The sequence below is a fragment of the Phymastichus coffea genome, unplaced genomic scaffold (genome assembly GCF_024137745.1).
Source record: "Phymastichus coffea isolate CEN01 unplaced genomic scaffold, Cenicafe_Pcof_1.1 PCOF00017, whole genome shotgun sequence".
In the NCBI taxonomy this organism is placed as follows: Eukaryota; Metazoa; Arthropoda; class Insecta; order Hymenoptera; family Eulophidae; genus Phymastichus; species Phymastichus coffea.
This window is the reverse complement of record NW_026706828.1, coordinates 209719-231023: the sequence shown is the minus strand read 5'-3', so window position 1 is coordinate 231023 and position 21305 is coordinate 209719. Positions and strand designations below refer to the sequence as shown.

Genomic DNA, 21305 nt, shown 5'->3' with positions numbered 1-21305 from the left:
TTTTGCACGAAAAAAATTTATTCACAATGTTATAAAGTACTGAATATAGCCAAAATACGTGATTTTCGCACTTTTAGGTTAGGATATTTCAAAATCCTGACGTGCTGGCGCAATTCTGAGCTCGGATTTGGATTCAGCGCATCAAAATTCTTCGAATATATTATGTCTGGTCTCTGGTTCTGAACCTTTATCAAATTTTGTTGGCCTGTGTTATTAAATAATAATGAATTTTAATATGCAAAGTTAATTTATTTATTACACTAAAAATATGAATTATTAGAAAAATGTAAATAGTCCAAATGCAAAATGAATAAGAAATGAACATGAGTAAGAATTGATTTCATTGATAACAGCTTAATAATAACTGTTATTAATAAATAAACAATTAATAATTTATTTAAACAATAAGTTGTATATAGAACGAAAGCGTTAATTTTATACTTAATAATGACAATTTTATAATTTATAAATCTTAGATAATTAATTCAATAATTGCGTTATAAGATAATAGAAAAAACCGTCAAAAATATGAAAAATTATTATAATTCAAATGTTATTAACTAATTTAAATATTTCTTTTTAGAAATTACTTCTAAAATTAATAAAATATAAAGTTATTTAAACATTTAATAACTTTTTATTGTAAATATTGTAATATTGCATTAATTAACTTTATTATTTAATAACTTTTGACGACACTATTTGCCATAATTGTAAGTTACACTAAATCGACAAATAACTAATTCTGTAAAGTTCACAAGTGTTGAAAGTTCAGTATTAATGTTTATTTACTTGTAAATTAAGAAAATTCATTTCTCAAAATTCGCGAATGTTTCTCGAATATTCGAAAACTTCTCGAAAAAAAACGCTCCTGCGAAAATAGGCGGGAAAATCTGTGTATAAATACGCCCACTATTGCACAGGCTGGTATTCACTTCTAGCCTTGCAAAGTAAGCGCATGAAACTGAATAAACTTGGCTAATACCTAAATTCTTTCTCTCCTTGTGATTAACTGAGCAAGACATTTCCTTTCCTATAATTCGAGCTCAACTTATAGAACTTCTCGCGCTATAAGAAACTTGGGCCGAATTATATTCTGTCCAAGAAAGACTCTAGCCCTGCTTATGGGACAATTCGCACCATAAGAAACTAGGGCATAGTCTGATTTTCCTTCAAACATTATACATATTTATTATATATTTGATTTATCAAATTGTTATTATTAGTGGTGTCTATTTGATCTATCTATTTATTTTTTCAACAAGTATAGTAACTTTATTAGAAACAAATTCTTACTTATTTGCTAGATACGAGAGTTCGAATTCTTATTTATAAGTGATACCAATATCACAAACTGATTTTTTTTAATATGATTATTTATTCGTTCATTGTATTGGCCATATTTCAATACAAGTTAATTATGTATCATTGAACAAAAATAACCTAGACGGTAATGCCCCCTACAACTTTTTTATATTTAATTCATTTTTTATACCCAAATGGAAGAAAATGAAATATGAATACTTTTTAGAAGACATTGCCGTCTGCCATAAAGCATTTATCATCTCTTTTCAGAATTAACTCCCATATTGAATAGGACATTTTCAGTTGTGTATCACTGACATCATATTCTTTATTGGAGCTTCTAAAAATCCTTACATACCGATTTTGATATAAATTAGATAAATTTTTCGAATTTGGTTCGCCATCTTGGATCCACCATTAAAATTTTGCAAATCTGACTTCAGATTCGTAATCAGCGACTCCGAAAACCCCTATACGAGGTGTGTTCAAAAAGTAACGAGAATTTTGAAATTTCGCGGGTTTGGAGAGTCCGCTTGTATAAATTTTTTTTTTATTATGTTGGTACACATGCCCCTGAAGTACGATAAAATTTTCAGCAATATTCATTGCTTACTTTTTAAGTGGAAGCCGCTAACGTTAGACGTGTTTTTCGAGCTCGGCGATTTTCGTTTGTGAAAAAAAATGGATCAAAGAATTTGTATTAAATTTTGCGTAAAAAATGTAATAAAGTGTAGTAAAGTTTGTCAAATGTTATCAAAGGCATATAGTGAGTCTGCTATGAGTAAAGTAAGGATTTATGAGTGGTATAAGCGTTTCCAAGATGGCCACGAAAACGTTGAAGATGACGAACGACCCGGACGCCCAAGTACATCAACAACCGATGAAAACGTGAAAAAAGTGAAAGAAATGGTTATGAACGATCGCCGAATCACAATCAGAGAAGTCGCTGATGATGTTGGCATATCAGTTGGCTCATGCCATCAAATTTTTTCGAATGTTTTGGGTATGAAACGTGTGGCAGCAAAATTCGTTCCAAAATTGTTGAATTTCGAACAAAAACAGCGGCGAATGGAAGTTGCTCAGGAGTCGCTAAATGAAGTCAATAACGATGCAGAACTACTAAAACGTGTTATAACAGGTGACGAAACATGGGTTTACGGATATAATGTCGAAACTAAGGCTCAATCGTCCCAGTGGAGGCATTCTGGATCGCCAAGACCGATAAAAGGCTCGACAAGTGCAGTCGAATGTGAAGGTTATGCTCACTGTGTTCTTCGATTTTAATGGCATAGTGCATTATGAATTCTTGCCACAAGGTCAAACAATCAATAAGCAGTACTACCTACAAGTTCAACGTCGTTTGCGTGAAGCAATCCGAAAAAAACGCCCGGATTTGTGGCAAAACAATTCATGGCTTTTGCACCACGATAATGCGCCTGCTCACACTTCATTGCTTGTTCGTGAATTTTTGGCCAAAAACGAAACTGGAACGATGCCTCAGCTTCCATATTCGCCAGATATGGCTCCATGTGACTTTTTTCTATTTCCAAAAATAAAGAGAACATTAAAAGGCCGTCGTTTTACAAGCATAGATGACATTAAAAGCGAATCGCTGAAAGAGCTAAAAGCTATTACAAAGATCGAGTTTCAAAAGTGTTTCGAGGATTGGAAAAAGCGTTGGCATAAGTGTATTGTATCCGAAGGGGACTACTTTGAAGGCCACAACATTAATGTAGATGAATAAATAAATATTTTTTTCATAAAACGAAAATTCTCGTTATTTTTTGAACACACCTCGTACATACCGATTTCGGTGTGAATAGGTTGAATTTTTCAAATTTTCAAGATGGTTTGCCATCTTGGTTCCATCATTTTGGAATTTTTCATACAACCACATCAACTTTCAAGAGACATCTCTTAGCTATTTTCTCCAGCTTTTAACAGCCATATTAGGTCTGCCATTTTGCTATTTTGATAAGTGCCACACGGCTTTCGAAAGTCTGTTCCGAGACGAACATTTTGAGACCTAATACGTCTCAATCGGTCAAAGCAAATTCTGGCCGTGATGGTGATGCGCTTGACGCGAAATGTCCCAATAATTATTTCGCTCTGTATATATTATAATTACACTTATATTTATATATAGTATTATGTCGTAAATTATTTTAGTAAATGTTATTATATTGTCTTGTAACGAAAAATCACGGTTTTGCGAATTCGTCTGGTGATCCTCACCATCATCCGTTCGTCACTTCAGGTTAAGAATATATACGTATGCAATCTCATACCAATTTTCTCTGAGATACAGTGAACGAGATGATAGGGAGTTTTGGAGAGAGTCGGTGCTAGACCGTTAGATTGGGTGCATTGCCGATTTCCCAACGGGTCAAGAATTATTTCCAGGTGCGGTACCACTGGGATTTAGAGAATACATGCCCGATGCGAGGGGCGTGTTACTCAAATTTTATTATTGTTGGTGGCTGTGACACACCCAGCCAGTGTTGAATTTCGGTATCGGAGCTTATGAGGACACTTTATTTGTAAGTTTGGTACGTTTTGGTGACATTTTTATAAACCTAATTAATGCTACAGATAATAAATGAAAGTATATATTGAATGAATAAATACAATTTTAAATTGATTTTACCGTAAACGTTAATCGAATGTTACATTTTGGCAAAAAATTGTTAGTACGAAATAACATAACACACATTAGAACCGAACACTGTTGTCATTTCCGACGAAAATCAACGGTAGAATTAATAGCACAATTATTACTGTCAATTGTAATATTTTTGTTAGTATTATCACAAGTTATGACGTCAAATATACTTCGGTACTAGAGAAAGTAAAAAATATTACATTTCTTAGGGTATCTGTTTTGCCATTTGTGACAAGAGCAAGCCTTACGCTTTCTCCTAGTCTATGTTTCTCTCTCCTCACCTCTTTCGGCAAGGCGTGGTGGCCAACGTTGGGCACATTTAGCAATGCGCCTAACAGTTGGCTTTTGTTTTTCAGCGCCAAGGACTGACCAGCGGAGCCGAGCACGTTTGAAGTTGAGAAGCGTGGAGAGAAAAGAGAGAGAGAGAGAGAGAGAGGATGAGAATTGGCCTATGCAGGTTTAGACAGGCGTGCGACGCGTGACCGATAAGCGGCACATCGCGTGCCGTCTAAGAATCAGGTCAAGTAGGGATGCAAACGAGCGGCCGCAAGAAGGCCAGCGCTGAGAAAAATGCGTGCGTGAGACAGTTGAGTTTGGGCAGTTAGCGAGAGAGAGAGAGTGTAAGGAGCCGAAGTCGCCGTTTATACCACAGTCAACTTCGCCTGCAGCAACAGCCAACTCTGCCCGTGGCGGTTCTCTGCGACCTCTTTGCCAAAGGCCCAGGATAGCAGCCTCGCCAACAGCAGCAGCTCTCCTAGGACAGCAGCTTCACCAACAGCAGCTTTCCACCAGGTGCCTAGCGGCTCAGCATTTAGTAAGGTCGAGTTTCTTTGTTCCTTAAATCTCTCTCTTTAACTATACTCTTTTTTTCTCACACCAGTAATGCGAATACATATGCGCGTTTGAGTAAGGTAGCCAGGCATAACGTGCCAGCTATCTTGTGGTTCGTGCCTAGTTGAATTCATTTGTTTAGTGTTAGTCGTGACAGGCGAATTGTCAAGGCATTCAATGGCCGGGCAATTCTCAGGTATATTTCCTGCGTTATTGTTAACTTCGTTGTAATAAGCTGATATATACATATGTAGTTTGGTGAGAACGATCGCGCTTAATATTCATTTGTAATTAAGTTAAGTAGTTTCTTCCAGTTTTGGTAATAAATAAGATAGTTAATAGTTTGTATCATGTAGTGTTCGCGCATATTATGCGTTTAGTGTTTGTTATTAATAATAAAGTAAAATTGATTCGATGTAGTAGTTATTGCGTTGGTTACTCTATGACCTTTTCCCTCCTGCCTCCTCGATTGCCATGAGCGAGAGCGCCTCACTGACCCATACAATATTTGAAAATAGTGACAACGAGAGATTTTTTGACATATTTTAGATTTTAACGACTTTTTAAAAAATTAATGATTAATTTCGTCGTTGTTTTGTTCGTCAATTTTTCAACATTAGTGAACAAATATTCAGTTCTATTGCGTTTAGAAAATATGTCAAACGTTTTAAATGTAAAAATTCTTATTATAAAGAAGTTACTTAAATTATTATTTTTGTTTGCGTATGTATACTATTAATGATTCAACGCGGCCGAGATGCATTTCACACTAAAACCCGCAAGTCATAACCATGAGAAACAAAAGAAACGAAGTACTCTCTTGATAAATAAAACTAAGTATGAATGTGTATCGACTCACATACACATGGCCTTCTAACATGAAACGATGGTTGAAAGCAGTAAATCATATAATCGGCTCGCACCGCCAATTTTCCATTATGCTACATTTAATCAAAAACGCAATGTCAAGTTTTATTTTCAAGTATAAAAATTACTTTCGTTAATTGTATGAAAATTTTTATTCCTACATGGTTAATAATTTGATAGACATAATGAAAAATAGAGCTAATACGTGTGTTATCGTTATACATATTCATATGCTACAAAATCAGTACGATTACGGTACTAATAATCCCCCTAACAATGATGTTGAAAATGTAAAAAAAATATTATACTACCATACATTAAATATTGAAGCCATAAATTGAAATTAATTTTGTCACACCGTAATTTCTCTGTTATTCACAAACCTATTAACAAACTCAATAACCTCCTCAGCCTTGAGGATGGTGTAAAATGACACTAAAATGTCGTCATATTCACAAATAACGTTTGGTATAGATGGATCCTGAGAAAAAAAATTAATTTGACTACCTAAAAAAAATCTTATTCAATTTTAATATCACTATTCATATGTTATGCAATTACTTTTATTTAATAGATGAACATAATTTATCAATAAATGCAAATCCAAGTTTTATTTTATTTTCTTCGAAGGATGGAATTACGATGCGTTGTTGCTGTCATAAGACATGGGGATCGCACGCCTAAGCAGAAAATGAAAGTAGAAGTCCGCCATCCAAAGTTAGTTTTATAATTTTCAAGTTTTATATCACTACTGATGAAACATATAGCTGTATGATCTATATTTTCTCGTACAGATTTTTCGAAATATTTGCAAAGTATGATGGCTATAAGCATGGTCACGTAAAACTCAAAAGACCCAAGCAATTACAAGAGATCTTGGATACGGCACGAAGTCTTTTAACGGAAATTCAGCACCGTGCTGCTGGACCGGAATTGGAAGAAAAGCAAGGAAAACTTGAGCAATTGAAAAGTGTTTTGGAAATGTAAAAACTACTTTGTATCAATAAGGAGTGATAAAGCCCTTTTTTAATTTACGTTCTGCTTTTTAGGTACGGTCATTTTTCAGGAATAAATCGTAAAGTACAAATGAAGTATCAACCTCGTGGAAGACCACGAGGAAGCTCTTCTGATGATGGCAATAGTAACAGTATATTGAAGTTATTTTATTTGATAGCAATGTGATGTAGATCATAGAAAATTTTTAAATTACTATTATAATTTCAGATCATTCTGGCGATCCATCTTTAGTTTTAATATTGAAGTGGGGTGGTGAACTTACTCCTGCAGGTAGAATTCAGGCTGAAGAGTTAGGTAGAATATTCCGTTGCATGTATCCTGGCGGTCAAGGTAGACATCTTAGTGGTTCGTATCTAAAGTTTCATATAATTTTATGCTGATGAATAATGACTTTTTCTTTTACTAAGCTCTTACTCTTTCTTTTTATCTCCAAACTAATTTGATCGATAAAAATTTCTTAATTCTGCTGAATTATTAAGTAAAACTCAAACAATACACATTATTTATACCATTTTATAAGTATAGTCATATACGAGGTGTGTTCAAAAAGTAAGGTGACTTTGTAATTTTAAGAAAAAATATTTATTTATTTATCAATATTTATGTTGTCCCCTTCAAAGTAATCCCCCTCAGATACAATACACTTATGCCAACGGTTTTTCCAATCCTCAAAGCATTTCTCATAAGCACTTTTCGGTATAGCCTTGAGCTCTTCCAGCGATGCAGTCTTTATCTCTTCAATCGTTGCAAATCTCCGTCCTTTCATAGGTCTCTTTAGTTTTAGGAACAAGAAAAAGTCACATGGGATCAAATCCGGTGAATATGGTGGCTGAGGCATGATTGTAGTGTTGTTTTTGGCCAAAAAATCTCTCACAAGCAAAGATGAGTGAGCAGGGGCATTATCGTGATGCAAAAGCCATGAATTTCCACAATTCTGGGCATTTTCTTCTTATTGCTTCTCGCAAACGGCGCATAACTTCAAGATAATACTGTTTATTGACCATACGTCCATATGGTAAGAACTCCTGATGCACCACGCCATGGTAATCGAAGAAAACAGTGAGCAAAACTTTAACATTTGATCGAACTTGGCGTGCTTTTTCGGTCTTGGCTCATCTGGGCTCTTCCATTGGGACGATTGGACTTTGGTTTCGATATCATAACCATATACCCATGATTCGTCACCAGTTATGACTCTTTTGAGTAAATCTGGGTCGTCGTTGACGTCATTCAACAGTTCTTGAGCGATGCTCATGCGACGGTTCTTGTGGTCAAAATTTAGCAATTTCGGAACAAACTTCGCTGACACACGTCTCATGCCCAAAACGTTAGAAAAAATTTCATGGCACGAGCCAAGCGATATACCAACATCCTCAGCAACTTCTCTGATAGCGATTCGACGATTTTCCAGAACAATTTTCTTCGCTGCTTGAACGTTTTCATCAGTTGTTGACGTGCTTGGGCGTCCAGAGCGAGGCTCGTCATTGGTATCTTCCCGGCCATCTTAGAAGAGTTTGTACCACTTGTAAACATTTTTTTTCTCAGAACAGTTTCACCGTATGCCACAGTCAACATTTGAAGTGTTTCGAAGTACTTTATTTTATTTTTTACACAAAATTTGAAGCAAATCCTATGATCCATATTTTTCGATAGCAAGAAATCGCCGAGCACGCAAAACACGCCTCTCACAACCAAACAAAAAATGCTATACACTTGAAACTTGGTACAGATGTTCGGGAAGAGTGTACCAACATATCAAAATAAAAAAATCGATAATTGAAAGTACGTTGCCCGTAAAATTTGAAAAGTCACCTTACTTTTTGAACACACCTCGTATGTTACAATATACTATTTTACAACTTAGAAATATTTTAGAAACTATACTAGTTTAGAAAACATCGTATGTGCTAGAGAGTGTCATTTTTCTATCCGTGATTGACATACTATTTTCTTTCCAAGTGCGCATAAAAAATATATGTTGTAAAGTCCAATACTTACAAGGAAAGGTACCCAACCCGAACTCACCGATTTTGATGATTTTGATACATATTGTAGAACATAAAAAATAAGAGACACGTATTTTTTTTATCGGCTAATTTTCACTTTTAAGGGGTAAAAACCTCCCCTAAAGTTAACCCCCAAAAAGCGTTTTTTTTAATATCTCGGCTTAAAATTAATATTTTTCAGTGAAACAAATTGCAGGTTATTTCTTACAAAAGGAGCAAGTATTTCATGGTGATTTGAAGGGTAAGCGTAGCTTCCCCTATTTTTTAAGAGTTGAAAACTTATATATATTTTTGGCATAATTTTATAATAAAAGAGTTTAAACCGTCTAAAAAAAAATGGGAAAAAATATTTAAACATCCATAATAACAAAATTTAGTTGACGTCTTTGGGTGTTTTAATAAATATTACCCTAAGAGAGGTAAACCACCCCTAACACAAAATAACTATAAGTATACTTCAATCCGTAATACTTTGTAGAAGGTTTGTATATAGGCGTTTTCGAGATCGCTCTTTATAAATCTGATATCAGATTTCGAAAATTTAAAATGACGGAACCAATGTGGTGGACGAAACTGTCGAACTAAAATTTCACCTTCATAAAAACTTCTTTACAAATGTGTGATCTTTGTAGCCTGTACATGTGAACTAAAGAACCTTAAACCCTAAACCACTAAACAACAAATAGGCTAGATGCCTGTGCTTTTTAACCAAACGACTCCAAACCCCTAACCTCCAGACAGACCGAAGGTCTATACTTTATCGTAGATACGAGTATAAACATATTACCGATATTTTATTCAATCATTCTGTATGTAACAAATAACGTCTCGTTTTATGTTTCAATCAAAGATTATTTATTTTTCTGCCTTTATAAATTAGTATAATTTCAAAAGACATTTCATAAATTATAAAGTATTTCATAAATTTCATAATTATATAATTTTATAAATTCAAAAAGTCCACACTTTGTTGCAAATGAAAAAACATAGGTTAATAAAATTAGTTTATCAACCTCTTTTGCGTTTTGTAATAAATTATAATGTTGTCAATCTTAGGAGTTTTTCATTGTTACAATTATTTCGTAAGCCAAAAGTTTTTTAGATGAATTCTCGAAGTAATGATTATTCTATCTATAGTAAAAAATTTACAGTCTGGAATTCCATAATAATACTATTTGATACGATTTAATGAATTTATCAAAAAATCTAAATTCAATAATAAATATTATTCTTATTATCATTATTATTTTTCATTATCATTGCTATTTTTTTTTTTACCAGGAGTTGCGGAATCCCCTTAGTCTTTCTGACTGAGGGGTTATGTGGGACTCCCCGATAAAAAAATAGGCCTACTTACTAAACCGCCATCTCCTTGGTGTCCTTCCCCTAGCCAGGGACTATGTTGATATTACTTCTGACTGGAGGTTCTGTCTGTGTTCGTTCATTCGTGTCGTTCCTCCGTATGCTCCGCGTTCTTACGTCTCAGTATAGTTTCCGTATAGGTAGCGACTAAGCACCACCATTCGGGTTCATGCAGCATGAGAGCCACGATCTTATCGGGGGTGATGCTGCCGACCGTTTCTTCCAGTTCCTGTCTGAATCTTGTCCAGCGGTCACACGCGAAAATCGTGTGTTCCGCGTCGTCTCGTTCGTGTCCACAGTACTTACAATCGGATGTTCGTAGTCTGCTCATATTGTAGAGGTACCGTTGGAAGTACCCGTGACCCGTCAAGAGCTGGGTGACGTAGAAATTTACATCACTAAATTTCCTTCCGAGCCACAGTCTCAAGTCCCGTATCAATCGTCTTGTCCAGCTACCACCTCATTCCTCTGTCCATCGGCCTTGCCAAATGTCAATTGTCCTGTCGCGCTCATCGATTGTCGCGTTCTTTCGTCCTATGTCCACGCTGCTCCCGTAGATGCTTTTGCTTTCAAAGGCCAGAAGATCCACGGGTATTACGCTAGCCACCACTAAAACAACCTGCGCAGAAACTGTTCGATAGGAGCAAGCGATTCGCAGTGCGCCCTGTCTCTGTACCATCATCATTGACTTACAGTATTTCTTTGTCTTCAGGGAGTCTGCCCATATTTCCGCACCGTATAGAAGGATCGAGTGAATTGTTGCCATTAACAGTCGTCATTTTTCCGATCTCGGTTCCGTTGTATTTGCCATCAGGCGACTCAAGGATACTATCCTCTCTGCCGCTTTCCGAGTTGTTTTCTGTATATGAGGCTAGAAGTTCATCTTCGTATCGAGGGTTACCCCAAGGTACTTGACTTCCCTCTTGGTCTCCATCTCGCATGTCCTCACCCTTATGTGCAGTATCGTCTGTATGTGTGTGAGAAACATCAGTTCCGTTTTTTCCGTTGCGAGTTGTAGTCCGTGGTCTGTCATCTATCGTCCGACTCGTCTCATGGTCTGGTTCAACGCAAGCTGCGCCAGCTCGGGGGACCTCTTCGTAATCACCACCGCCACGTCATCAGCGTAGGCGACAAGGGTCACTCCGAGCGGCATCCCAAGCCTAAGCAGGCTATCGTATAAACCATTCCAGAAGTCAGGTCCCAGTATCGACCCCTGTGCCACCCCAGCGGTGACCTGTCTCGTTACTTGTCCTTCGATCGTCTTGTACGTTATCCGTCTGTTTTTTAAGTAATCCTCCACAATCCGAAACAGGTATGGCTGGATCCCGAAGTTGCTTTTCAGCGCCTTCAAGATATCCTTCTACCTGGCCGAATTGAAAGCATTCCTAATGTCGAGCGTCGCCAGCAACACTATAGGTCTTGCTACGTGGCAGTGTCTGTCTTGTTCCAGGAAAGAGTCGACCACCTTTTGGATCGCTCCAATCATCGATCGACCCCTGCTAAAACCGAACTGCAAATTTGATAAACCCCCTCCGGTCTGTACCGCATCCATCAGTCTCGGTGTCAGTAGTTGTTTAAAGAGTCTACCAGTCGTGTCAAGTAAACTCTACGGTCGGTAAGCCAAACGCGTGCCAGGATCGCTCCTACCTTTTGGGATAAGAACGAGCTTTGCCACCTTCCATCGGTCGCTGAACGTTCCTGTCGTCAAGCACGTGTTGTACAGGTCGAGGAGTATCTCCGGCCGTAGACAAGCCACAAGCCGGAGGACCTCGGATGGTACTCCGTCCGGTCCCGGTGCCTTATCCGTCTTCATCACATTCGTTGCTCTGATGAGCTCCTCAGCGGCAAAGGCGGGGGTCATATGTGCATCCACATCATCCATCACGTTTGTCCTAATCAAGTGCGTCGGAAACAATCCGTCAACAATCCGTCCTGCTGTTTCGGCATCTTTAAGTTCCGGTGAAACTCGGGCCCCTACTTTTCCGGTCACGATCTTGTAGCCGGTTTCTCCCTCGTTCACCTCCTCGCAAAGCTTCCTCCAGCATCGCGTCTTGCTGTCCCGTATTGCTTTCGTTAGCGTCTTCCGTGCTGTTTTGTATATGGCTTGGAGGTTTTTCCTTTCGGGTACGCCTCCTGCCCTTGTCACTCGTCGCCGATTTGTCAGGTATATCCTGCGTAGCTCGGCTATTTTGTTCGTCCACCAATATTGTGGTTGTCTTTGTTGTATCTATCGACGTTTCCGTATTGTGCTTCTGCACAAGCTGTCTATTAATTTGGCCATCTCGTCTGTCAGTCTTTCCGCTCTCTGCGGGCCCGTCAGTTCAGGGGAAATTCTCTCCCCTAGACCTGGTGCTGTCATTAGCTCTTCCGAAAATTTTCGTTCGTCGAATTTACGTAGATTCCACCGCGGGGGTTGATGGGTTCTCATTTGTCTCATTCCCGTCCGTCCCACCACCTCAAAGACGATGTACTGGTGATCGCTGGCAGTGTAGTCTTCGATCACCCGCCATCCCCTCAGCATCCCCGTTGCAGAATTCTGTCCAATGTCATCGTGACGTCGGGGATACAGTCACCGACACCTGGCTGTCTGTACGTCGGCGTATATCCAGTATTTATCACTGCTAGGTCGAGCCTTACCATCATTTCCAGCAGTAGTCGTCTGCGTCGATTCGTTTCGTTCATTCCTCAAAAAATCCACCGCGGTGCAGTTGGGAGTCAGGTAGACACTGAAATAAGTGACAGCGCCGACTGTAGCCCAGACGTATTTGTTCCCGACACCACGGTTGGAGACTCTAGATTGGGTGGCTCACCTTACCTCGACAGGAGTGGTCTTTGTCTCGCTCGTGATGTAGGTCTGTGTCGTCCTTCCCCTGTATGGTTCACACAGGACCAGAATGTTCGCATCATATAGTCCGCTATCTGAGGTAGGAGCATGTTAGTGGTCCTACTTCGATTTGGGTTTCCCTGAACTATTCTGTCGATCATCTGGTCCGTTCCCTGCACTCCTCCAGCGCGGCCTAGAACACGGCATACCTGCCGCTTGCGGCGAGGTGGGCGACGTCCCTGTGCCCAACCTTGGAGCACAGTGGGTAGACCAGCTTGTTTTGAAATTCTGTCGCGTAGTGTTCGGATGTGCCACATTTACGGCAGTATTTCGTCCTGTCCTTACCTGTGCATTCAGCTTTCACATGGCCGAACCCCAGGCATCTGTAACATTTTATCACCATCAGTTGTTTTCGCGGCAATGCACCCAGCCAATTCCGTTCCGACCACGCCGAAGCAATGCATCGGCTTCCTGCGATTTCAATTCGCAGACCGCCATACACTGCTCAGCGTGGTTTGGACCGAAAATGTGGACTCGGAAGTCCGTGTCTCGTCTTGTCTCTCGTCTGAGCGCGTCTGTCACGTCTTTCGGAGTCGCAACGCAGTCCTGATCCATGATCTCCAATTGAACCTTGGAGGTTATGGCTCTGACACTGCCCGCTTCCCCGATCGTATCTTGGATCTGTCATCCAAACATCTCAAGTCCGTTCGGCTTGTTTGCGTCTACCTGTAGCTTCAGAAGACATAAGCCGATCTTCGTCTTCCTCAGGGTTGTCACCTGCACGTGGCTCTCCTTCGGGTCGATCGTCGTCCGTATATCGGAGTACGAGGGTGGTCCGATAAGTACTTAGCCTACAAAAGAAAAACGAAAATTTTGGAAAAGTGGCGTTTTATTTTTCAAAATAGTCTCCTTTTAGTTCGATACACTTGGCCCAGCGATGCTCTAACTTCTTTAACCCATCTGAAATATACGTTTCCTCGAGGTCTGAAAAGTAGGCTTCCGTGGCAGCGATTACCTCTTCATTCGACTCAAATTTCTGCCCGACGAGTGACTTTTTCAAGTTTGGAAACAAAAAAAAGTCGCACGGGGCTAAATCTGGAGAATACGGTGGATGGGGCAGCAGTTCGTAGCCTAATTCGACTAATTTGGCCATGGCGACGGCGGAGGTGTGAGCCGGTGCGTTGTCGTGGTGGAAGAGTACTTTTTTCTTCGCCAAATGAGGCCGTTTTTTCTGCAATTCGACGTCGAATCGGCCCAATAATTCGGCATAGTACCCTGTGACCGTTTTGCCCCTCTCCAGGTAGTCGATGTAGATCACACCTTGTGAATCTCAGAAAACGGTGGCCATCACCTCTCCGGCCGATGGGGTAGTCTTCGCCGGGTAAAGTCTACTGTTTCGACTGCTCCTTGGTCTCTGGTGTATACCAGTGGATCCATGTTTCGTCGACTGTCATGAAACGACGCAGAAACTCCTTCGGATTGCGCTTAAACAGCGTCAGACATTGCTCTGAAGGTGTCTCACGGTTGCGCTTGTTGTCCGGAGTGTGCAAACGCGGCACCCATCACGCCGACAGCTTTCTTATGCCCAAAATTTCATGCAGGACATGACCCACGCGGTCTTTTGAGATGCCTACGATCTTAGCTATCTCGCGCACCTTCAATCGTCGATCTGCCAATACGAGATCGTGAATTTTTTCGGAGCACCTGGACGTGGCTCTTCAAAAATCGACGTGCGACCACGTTGAAACTCGTTAAACCAATTTTTGACGGTCGCCATCGAAGGAGAAGAGTCACCGCATACAGCATCCAAGCGCTTTTTGATTTCGCTGCGCGATTTCCCTTCCAAAAACAAGAATCGAATCATCGACCGATACTGCTCTTTTTCCATTTTTCAAAAATCAACGGACACACTTGCTTTCACACGCTCTCAAAAATAAACTACAACTCCGATCCGGCTGAAATCTTGACAGTAATCATCGAGAAGGTTGTACTACGTGATAGAATATTTCTTCTACCTTGAATTGTTGCTACTCCAGCTCCCTCCGCTACCACAATCGCTGCCGTTGAGACTTCCGCTGGTGCCTGACTGTTGGTTGCTGCTGCCATCAATTACCACCGTTACCTTTTCCCGTTGCCATTGTCTTTGTCGGGTGATGCTCGCTATTGTCCAAAGAGAGTTCTACCGTGGATGTAGTCCGAACGACACTCCGAGCGTACGGCCTTATACTTGTATGCACGCCGCGCTAGCCTTCTTACGGTCGCCTGCGGACTCACGCGAAATGCTGCCTTCAGATGTGTTTACTCTTACACATGTTGAGCCAACTCATCGTCTCTCTCCGTCGCCCCCCGCTTCTTATATAATTAATGCATAGTAAGAGTTGGCAAATTTTTATCGTTCAAAATATCAAGAAAATTTTTTTAAATTATCTGAAAATAGATTCATAATGAAGTGAATAAAAAAATTCCTCAATTCTTGAACTGTACTTACAGGATATTGTATGTTACCGTACAATGAAAGAATGTATGTCAAAACATAATGACAAATTAAGTTTAATGGATTCGGAACCTTTTTTACCAGCAATAGAAATGTAAAAATTTATTCGATTACATTTGGTAAATAAGAATTTTAATTGAAGTTTAACAGACAAAAAAGAATTACGAATACATTTTAATGAAAAGTATAAGCATTAAATGCACGTTGACAAGGAACTGGTCTTCTTTTAAAAAACACTACCTACCTAATTATCTAATTTTCACTTCAACTAATTTTTTTCTTCTGCAACCTTTTTTTTTCAAGAGAAACTGAAGTAATAGGTGATTTCATAGTATTAAATTTTGTGCAGAAGGTATTCATAGCTTGAATTCCTTTTGGAGACTTCAATCCATAGATTCTTTTCATAATAGAAAACCATACATGGTCACATACGAGGTGTGATCAAAAAGTAAGGTGAATTTTTATTTTTCTCAAAAAATATTTATTTATTCATCAATTTTTATTTTATCTCCTTCAAAGTAATCCCCCTCGGATATAATGCACTTGTGCCAACGCTTTTTCCAATCCTCAAAGCATTTCAAAAAATCATTTTTTGTGATCTTGTTTAGTTCATCCTTCGATGCCGTCTTTATCTCCTCAATCGTGGCAAAACGCCGTCCTTTCAAGGGCCTCTTCAGTTTTGGGAACAAAAAGAAGTCATAGGGGGCCAGATCTGGGGAATACGGTGCCTGTGGCATCGTTACTGTGTTGGTTTTAGCCAAAAATTCGCGCACAAGCAACGATGTGTGAGCAGGGGCGTTATCATGGTGCAAAAGCCAATTTTTATTTTTCCACAAATTCGGACGTTTCTGGCGGATTGCTTCGCGCAAATTGCGCATAACTTGCAGGTAATATTCCTTATTTACTGTTCTACCCTGTGGCAAGAACTCATGATGCACCACGCCCCTGCAGTCAAAGAAAACTGTAAGCAAAACCTTTACATTTGATCGAACTTGGCGTGCTTTTTTTGGTCTTGGGGATCCAGAATGCCTCCACTGGGACGATTGAGTCTTAGTCTCGACGTCATAACCATATACCCATGTTTCGTCACCTGTTATAACCCTGTTGAGTAAATCTGGATCATCGTTGACGTCATTCAGTAGCTCTTGGGCGATGCTCATGCGACGTTTCTTTTGGTCGAAATTGAGCAATTTCGGAACAAACTTCGCTGACACACGTCTCATGTCTAAAACACTCGTCAAAATTGATTGGCACGAACCAAATGAGATGCCAATATCATCAGCAATTTCTCTAATCGTAATTCGACGATTTCCCAACACTATTTTCTTCACTTCTTCAACATTCTCATCAGTTGTTGATGTGCTGGGGTGTCCAGAACGAGGTTCGTCGTCGGTGTCTTCTCGGCCTTCTTGGAAGAGTTTATACCACTTGTAAACATTTTTTTGGCTTAAAGTAGACTCACCGTATGCCACTTTCAGCATTTCAAGTGTTTTGGAACATTTGATTCCATTTTTCACACAAAATTTAATACAAACTCTTTGATCCATGTTTTTAAACAGCAGCAAATCGTGGAGCACGCAAAACACTTCTAACCTTGATGCCTCTCACAAACAAACCAAACATACTACAAAGCTGAAATTTGGAACGTATGTTCTAGACGAGTGTACCAACATAACCAAATAAAAAAATCGAAGATCGAACGGACGTAGCCCGCTAAATTTCAAAATTCACCTTACTTTTTGATCACATCTCGTATGTGGCCAGCGCCTTAAAGCCATTAAGTAATGAAAGCATTCTTCAATAGCTTCAATAAAAATTTCAAAACGATACGTCTACTCGTTCAGTACTGAATAAATATCACATAATCTGTGCCATTCTCCACAAATAATGACATAAGCACTATTCTCAAAATTACTTTCATCGATGAAAGAGGGTATATCCTCTATTAAGATAGTGAAAAAGACACCCGAAATGAATCTTGAAACTAAGTTTTTAGTAGCATTCTACATCGAAAAGGATTAGGTTTGCCGCCAACCGGACCTTCCTACAGCCACCCTATGTATATATATCTAAAAAAATGAGTATTTTTACATTTTATTTTTTTTCTTCGGATCTAAAAATGATATCGACACCGGGTTTCCAGCATTCATTTTCCTGGAAAATTTAGTTTCACTGTGATTTTTTCCAAGATTACAGACTTATGGGACCTAACCTAAAAAAAAATTTTAAACGTCAAACTCCTCTAAAATTCAGCCATATTAAGGTACAGACACCAAATTTTCAGAAGATATTCAAAATTATCTAAGAAATCTTCTTAAGTTAGTTTGAAGTCGGTTCCAGTGGTGCGCCACCTTCAAAAATTCAAATAACTTCGTTTTGTAGTGGTTTTTGACCCTTGGCGCTCTACCAACGGTAGTTTTGGTAAAACTAATGTCACCATCATATTCTACGGGAAAAAATACATCAAAAACATGTATTGTATAATCTCTCTACTATTTTTTACTCTGCGGTAAACAAAAAAATAACAATGGCGGCTACGTCAGGCATGCCAAAATGGCCTCCCGCCTCTCATGACTCATACCTTTAAAGCTAATTATCAAAGACTTTATCGATCCTTACATATATTCTTTTGTGATTTTTCCCTTACAATACGATGGCGATATTCGTTTTACTGTTATTGAGTTTCGTGAACAGCTAACGGACGAAAACCGGGTATAAATCACGGTTTGAGTCGTTTATCAGCGGCTTTTCGTTGTTGCCACTTCACATAAGTCAGCTTCGGTAAAAATGACGTTACCATCATATTATATGGAATAAAAGACATTGAAAACATGTGTAACTCCATTTATAGATCTATTACAACCATCTATAGAATCCAATGACGCAAAACAACACTACCGTAGAACCACGAAAAAACCAATCTTCTCCTCGTCGATTCCCTCAATGCTTCTCAAAAACACTCTTACCTCGTGCTATACCTATGTTTTTCATATATTCTTCCATATGCATACATGCATATATTTTTTCTAGAATACAATGCATCGTATCGTCAGCATTTACGTATCTATAATTAAAAATTAGGTAAAAGTGAAAAAAAACATACATTATACAAATGTTGATAGATACACTAGTGCCACGAAACAAAACAATATAGTTTTAAGTCTAATAGTTGTATCGCGTGGACTAAAAATAAGTATTGATGAATGCGGGAAACATTTTTTTACTATTTATAAGTATAGCACTACATGATGTCTTTACAGGTTAACCTTGACCGTATAGGAAGTGAGTTTGCTGAATGGTTCTGACATATTGAAAATCACACGAATTCTAACATGTAAAAAAAATATTTTAAGCTTTAGTATACATAAAATGTTAAAGTAGGCATTATCGTAATAATTAATAGCACTGAATATAATATAAGAAACATTTAACACTTTTTTGTTCACGCAGTCTTTTAATAACATGACATAAATCTTGTCATAATTCATGTCATTTATACTATCTGACGACTTCCATCTGTGAAAATGATTTGGAGTTTTTCATGTTATTGCAATTATGTTATTATAATGTTTTTAGCATTCCTAGGGTTTTTTAGCCAATAATCAACCATCTCTACACTTGTCATGTGTCAGAATCGTTGTGTAGAGACTCTAAGCTCCCGGGCTCTCCGAGAACCGCAGTGGTGTCAATAAAGTAAGTACAAATATAGACAGACAGACAGACATAATTTAACCTTCTGATTACATCTCTTATTACTCTATATAGTTTTCTGTGACAGTAAATTCTAAAATCTCTTGATTATAACTCAGAGGTATAGGCGGATTATGATACTCGTTTTGATCAGTAGTAAGTTCTCAACTCGTTTATACCCTGTAATCAGTACTAAAGTAATTAACAGTGAAAGATAGGGAACTTGCGTGTTTTTGAATTTCAATTTTAAGAGTATACATTGTTCGAAACATAATTTAAATAAGTAAGAAAAATTATGTTTGCATCACATTATTGAGTGAAAAACCATTCTTGAAAATATGTTTCAGAAGTTACAAATATTTTTTTAGTGCTTTATCATATATCACTTTATATGATAAAATAATAATATGAGGGGGGTCAATATATCTTTACAAAAAAAAAGGAAAAAAAGTTTTGTGTATGTAATTTTTTTTTATTAGTTTATTTATTTACAACTTATATGTTACATTTGGTTTTCATTTCTTTTATTACAATTGTGTCTCGTATCCAGTTTGTGTAATTGATAATGTATGTGTTTTGTGTGTGTGTGTGTTATGTGTATATGTGTACGTATGTAGGTGTGTCTGCAACTCTTGCGTTCTCGTCTTCTGCTTCTGTCTGTTCCGCTCTTCTTCCCATTTTTCTGTTGATTAATCTTCTGTTCCTCTCTCTCTCCAAGATCTATCTTTTCCGCTCTTCTGTTTTTCTCTTTCTTGGATATTTTCTTTTCAACTTTTTCCTTTGTTACTTTCTTTTGCCTTTTCATCTTTGCCTTTCCTTTGTTTTTGCTCTCATTCTTGCTAATCATTTCATCTATCTTTCTCCTTATTAGGGCCTTGATACCTTTTTCTTATTTCCTATTGCTCCCTCTGTCTTTCCTTTCCTCAACCTCACTTATTTTTCCTTAGTATTTTATAATTTGTCTTCTAATTTACCTTTTTCTTTCTCTTCTTCGATTCTTCTTCTTTTCCATTTTGCTCCATCCTCCAATACCAGCTTCCTCTCGCTTGTGTAGTTGGTAGTACTTGTGTTTTGTGTGTGTGTGTGTGTGTGTGTGTGTGTGCATGTGTATGTTTATGTTTGCGCGTGTGTGCGTGTTTTGTGTGTATGTGTGTGTATGTTTTTTTTTTTTTTTTTTTTTTTTATTATAGAGGTTGAAGGTAAAATCCATAAGTTAAATACGAACCGATGGACCTTAGCGGGTTGGCTATGAGGTGGGTCTAGGATGTGACCGCGTGAGCGTTCACCTCCCCGATCTCTCCACGTCCACCACCGCCGTGTGCTCTGTAGGCTAAAACTCTCTTTGTTCTACGGCCCCTCTGTTCCGATTGACGGTCGGACCGTAGTCCAAAGTCCTCTGTCGACTAATCCTTTTTTTTTTTTTTTTTTTTTTTTTTTTAATCCCCCGCGGAACCGCCGCTAGGCATTACTTCACGGGGAAGGCATTAGCTGATTAGTTCTTCCTTCTTGTTGTCCTTCCCTACGTCCTCCAATCGCTGTTAGTTGCTTAGAGGTTCAGGATAGGCTGCTGTTCCTTCCTCTATTATCATCTTCTTACTGCATCCGATCGTCTTCTTCTTTCGGCATCGACCGGTCGTCTTCTTCTTGCTGCATCGTCCGGTCATCCTCTGGACAGGCTCGCCCTCGACACCCTACGTTCCTCTGCGTTGGGAAAGTGAGCCTGAGCTCAACCCGATTGCCTTCGCTGACCTGCTACGGCAGGGGAGCATTTCTGGTGCCTTGTTATCCTATAGATAGTCTCGACTCCAGAGCCTACGTTCCTCTGCATCGGATGGAGGATACTGGGCTCGACCCAATCACCTACGTTCTTCTGCATCAATGAGAGAAGCTAACTGTTCTACAGTCTGGCGCCCTACACTCCTACTATTTCTCCTCTCTTTCTCTTCTTTCCGAAGTTGCGTTATCACCTCTTTAGCAAGGTCTGTTGTGGCGTTCCAAGCCTCCTGCGATGCAAGTATCTTCTGTGCGAGGTTGCATGGCATGATCGCCGCGTCTATTGTGCTCTCAAGCTGTCGTCGTTGGTTTCCAAATCTAGGGCACGTGAAGAACACGTGCCGTGCGTCCTCCTCTATTCCATAACATCTTGGACATTCTGGTGAGTCCTCGTGCTTGTACTTGTACAAGTATTTGCGGAAGCATCCGTGTCCAGTGAGCATCTGTGTCAGGTAGTAGTTGAGATCCCCATGT

General features: G+C 39.0%; 1 protein-coding gene across 6 annotated transcripts in view; it reads left to right on the top strand.

The window, feature by feature from the left end:
• LOC131675209 (inositol hexakisphosphate and diphosphoinositol-pentakisphosphate kinase-like) overlaps positions 1–21305 on the top strand; it is a 650144-nt gene that overhangs the window by 501859 nt on the left and 126980 nt on the right. For 5 of the 6 annotated variants that reach the window (XM_058954120.1, XM_058954118.1, XM_058954122.1 and 2 more), the window contains 4 exons: positions 6296–6382; positions 6460–6648; positions 6715–6812; positions 6890–7027. In XM_058954120.1, coding sequence (XP_058810103.1) covers positions 6296–6382; positions 6460–6648; positions 6715–6812; positions 6890–7027 — 512 coding nt within the window. The remainder of the gene's footprint in view (positions 1–6295; positions 6383–6459; positions 6649–6714; positions 6813–6889; positions 7028–21305) is intronic. The other variant, XM_058954119.1, reaches the window with a different exon arrangement.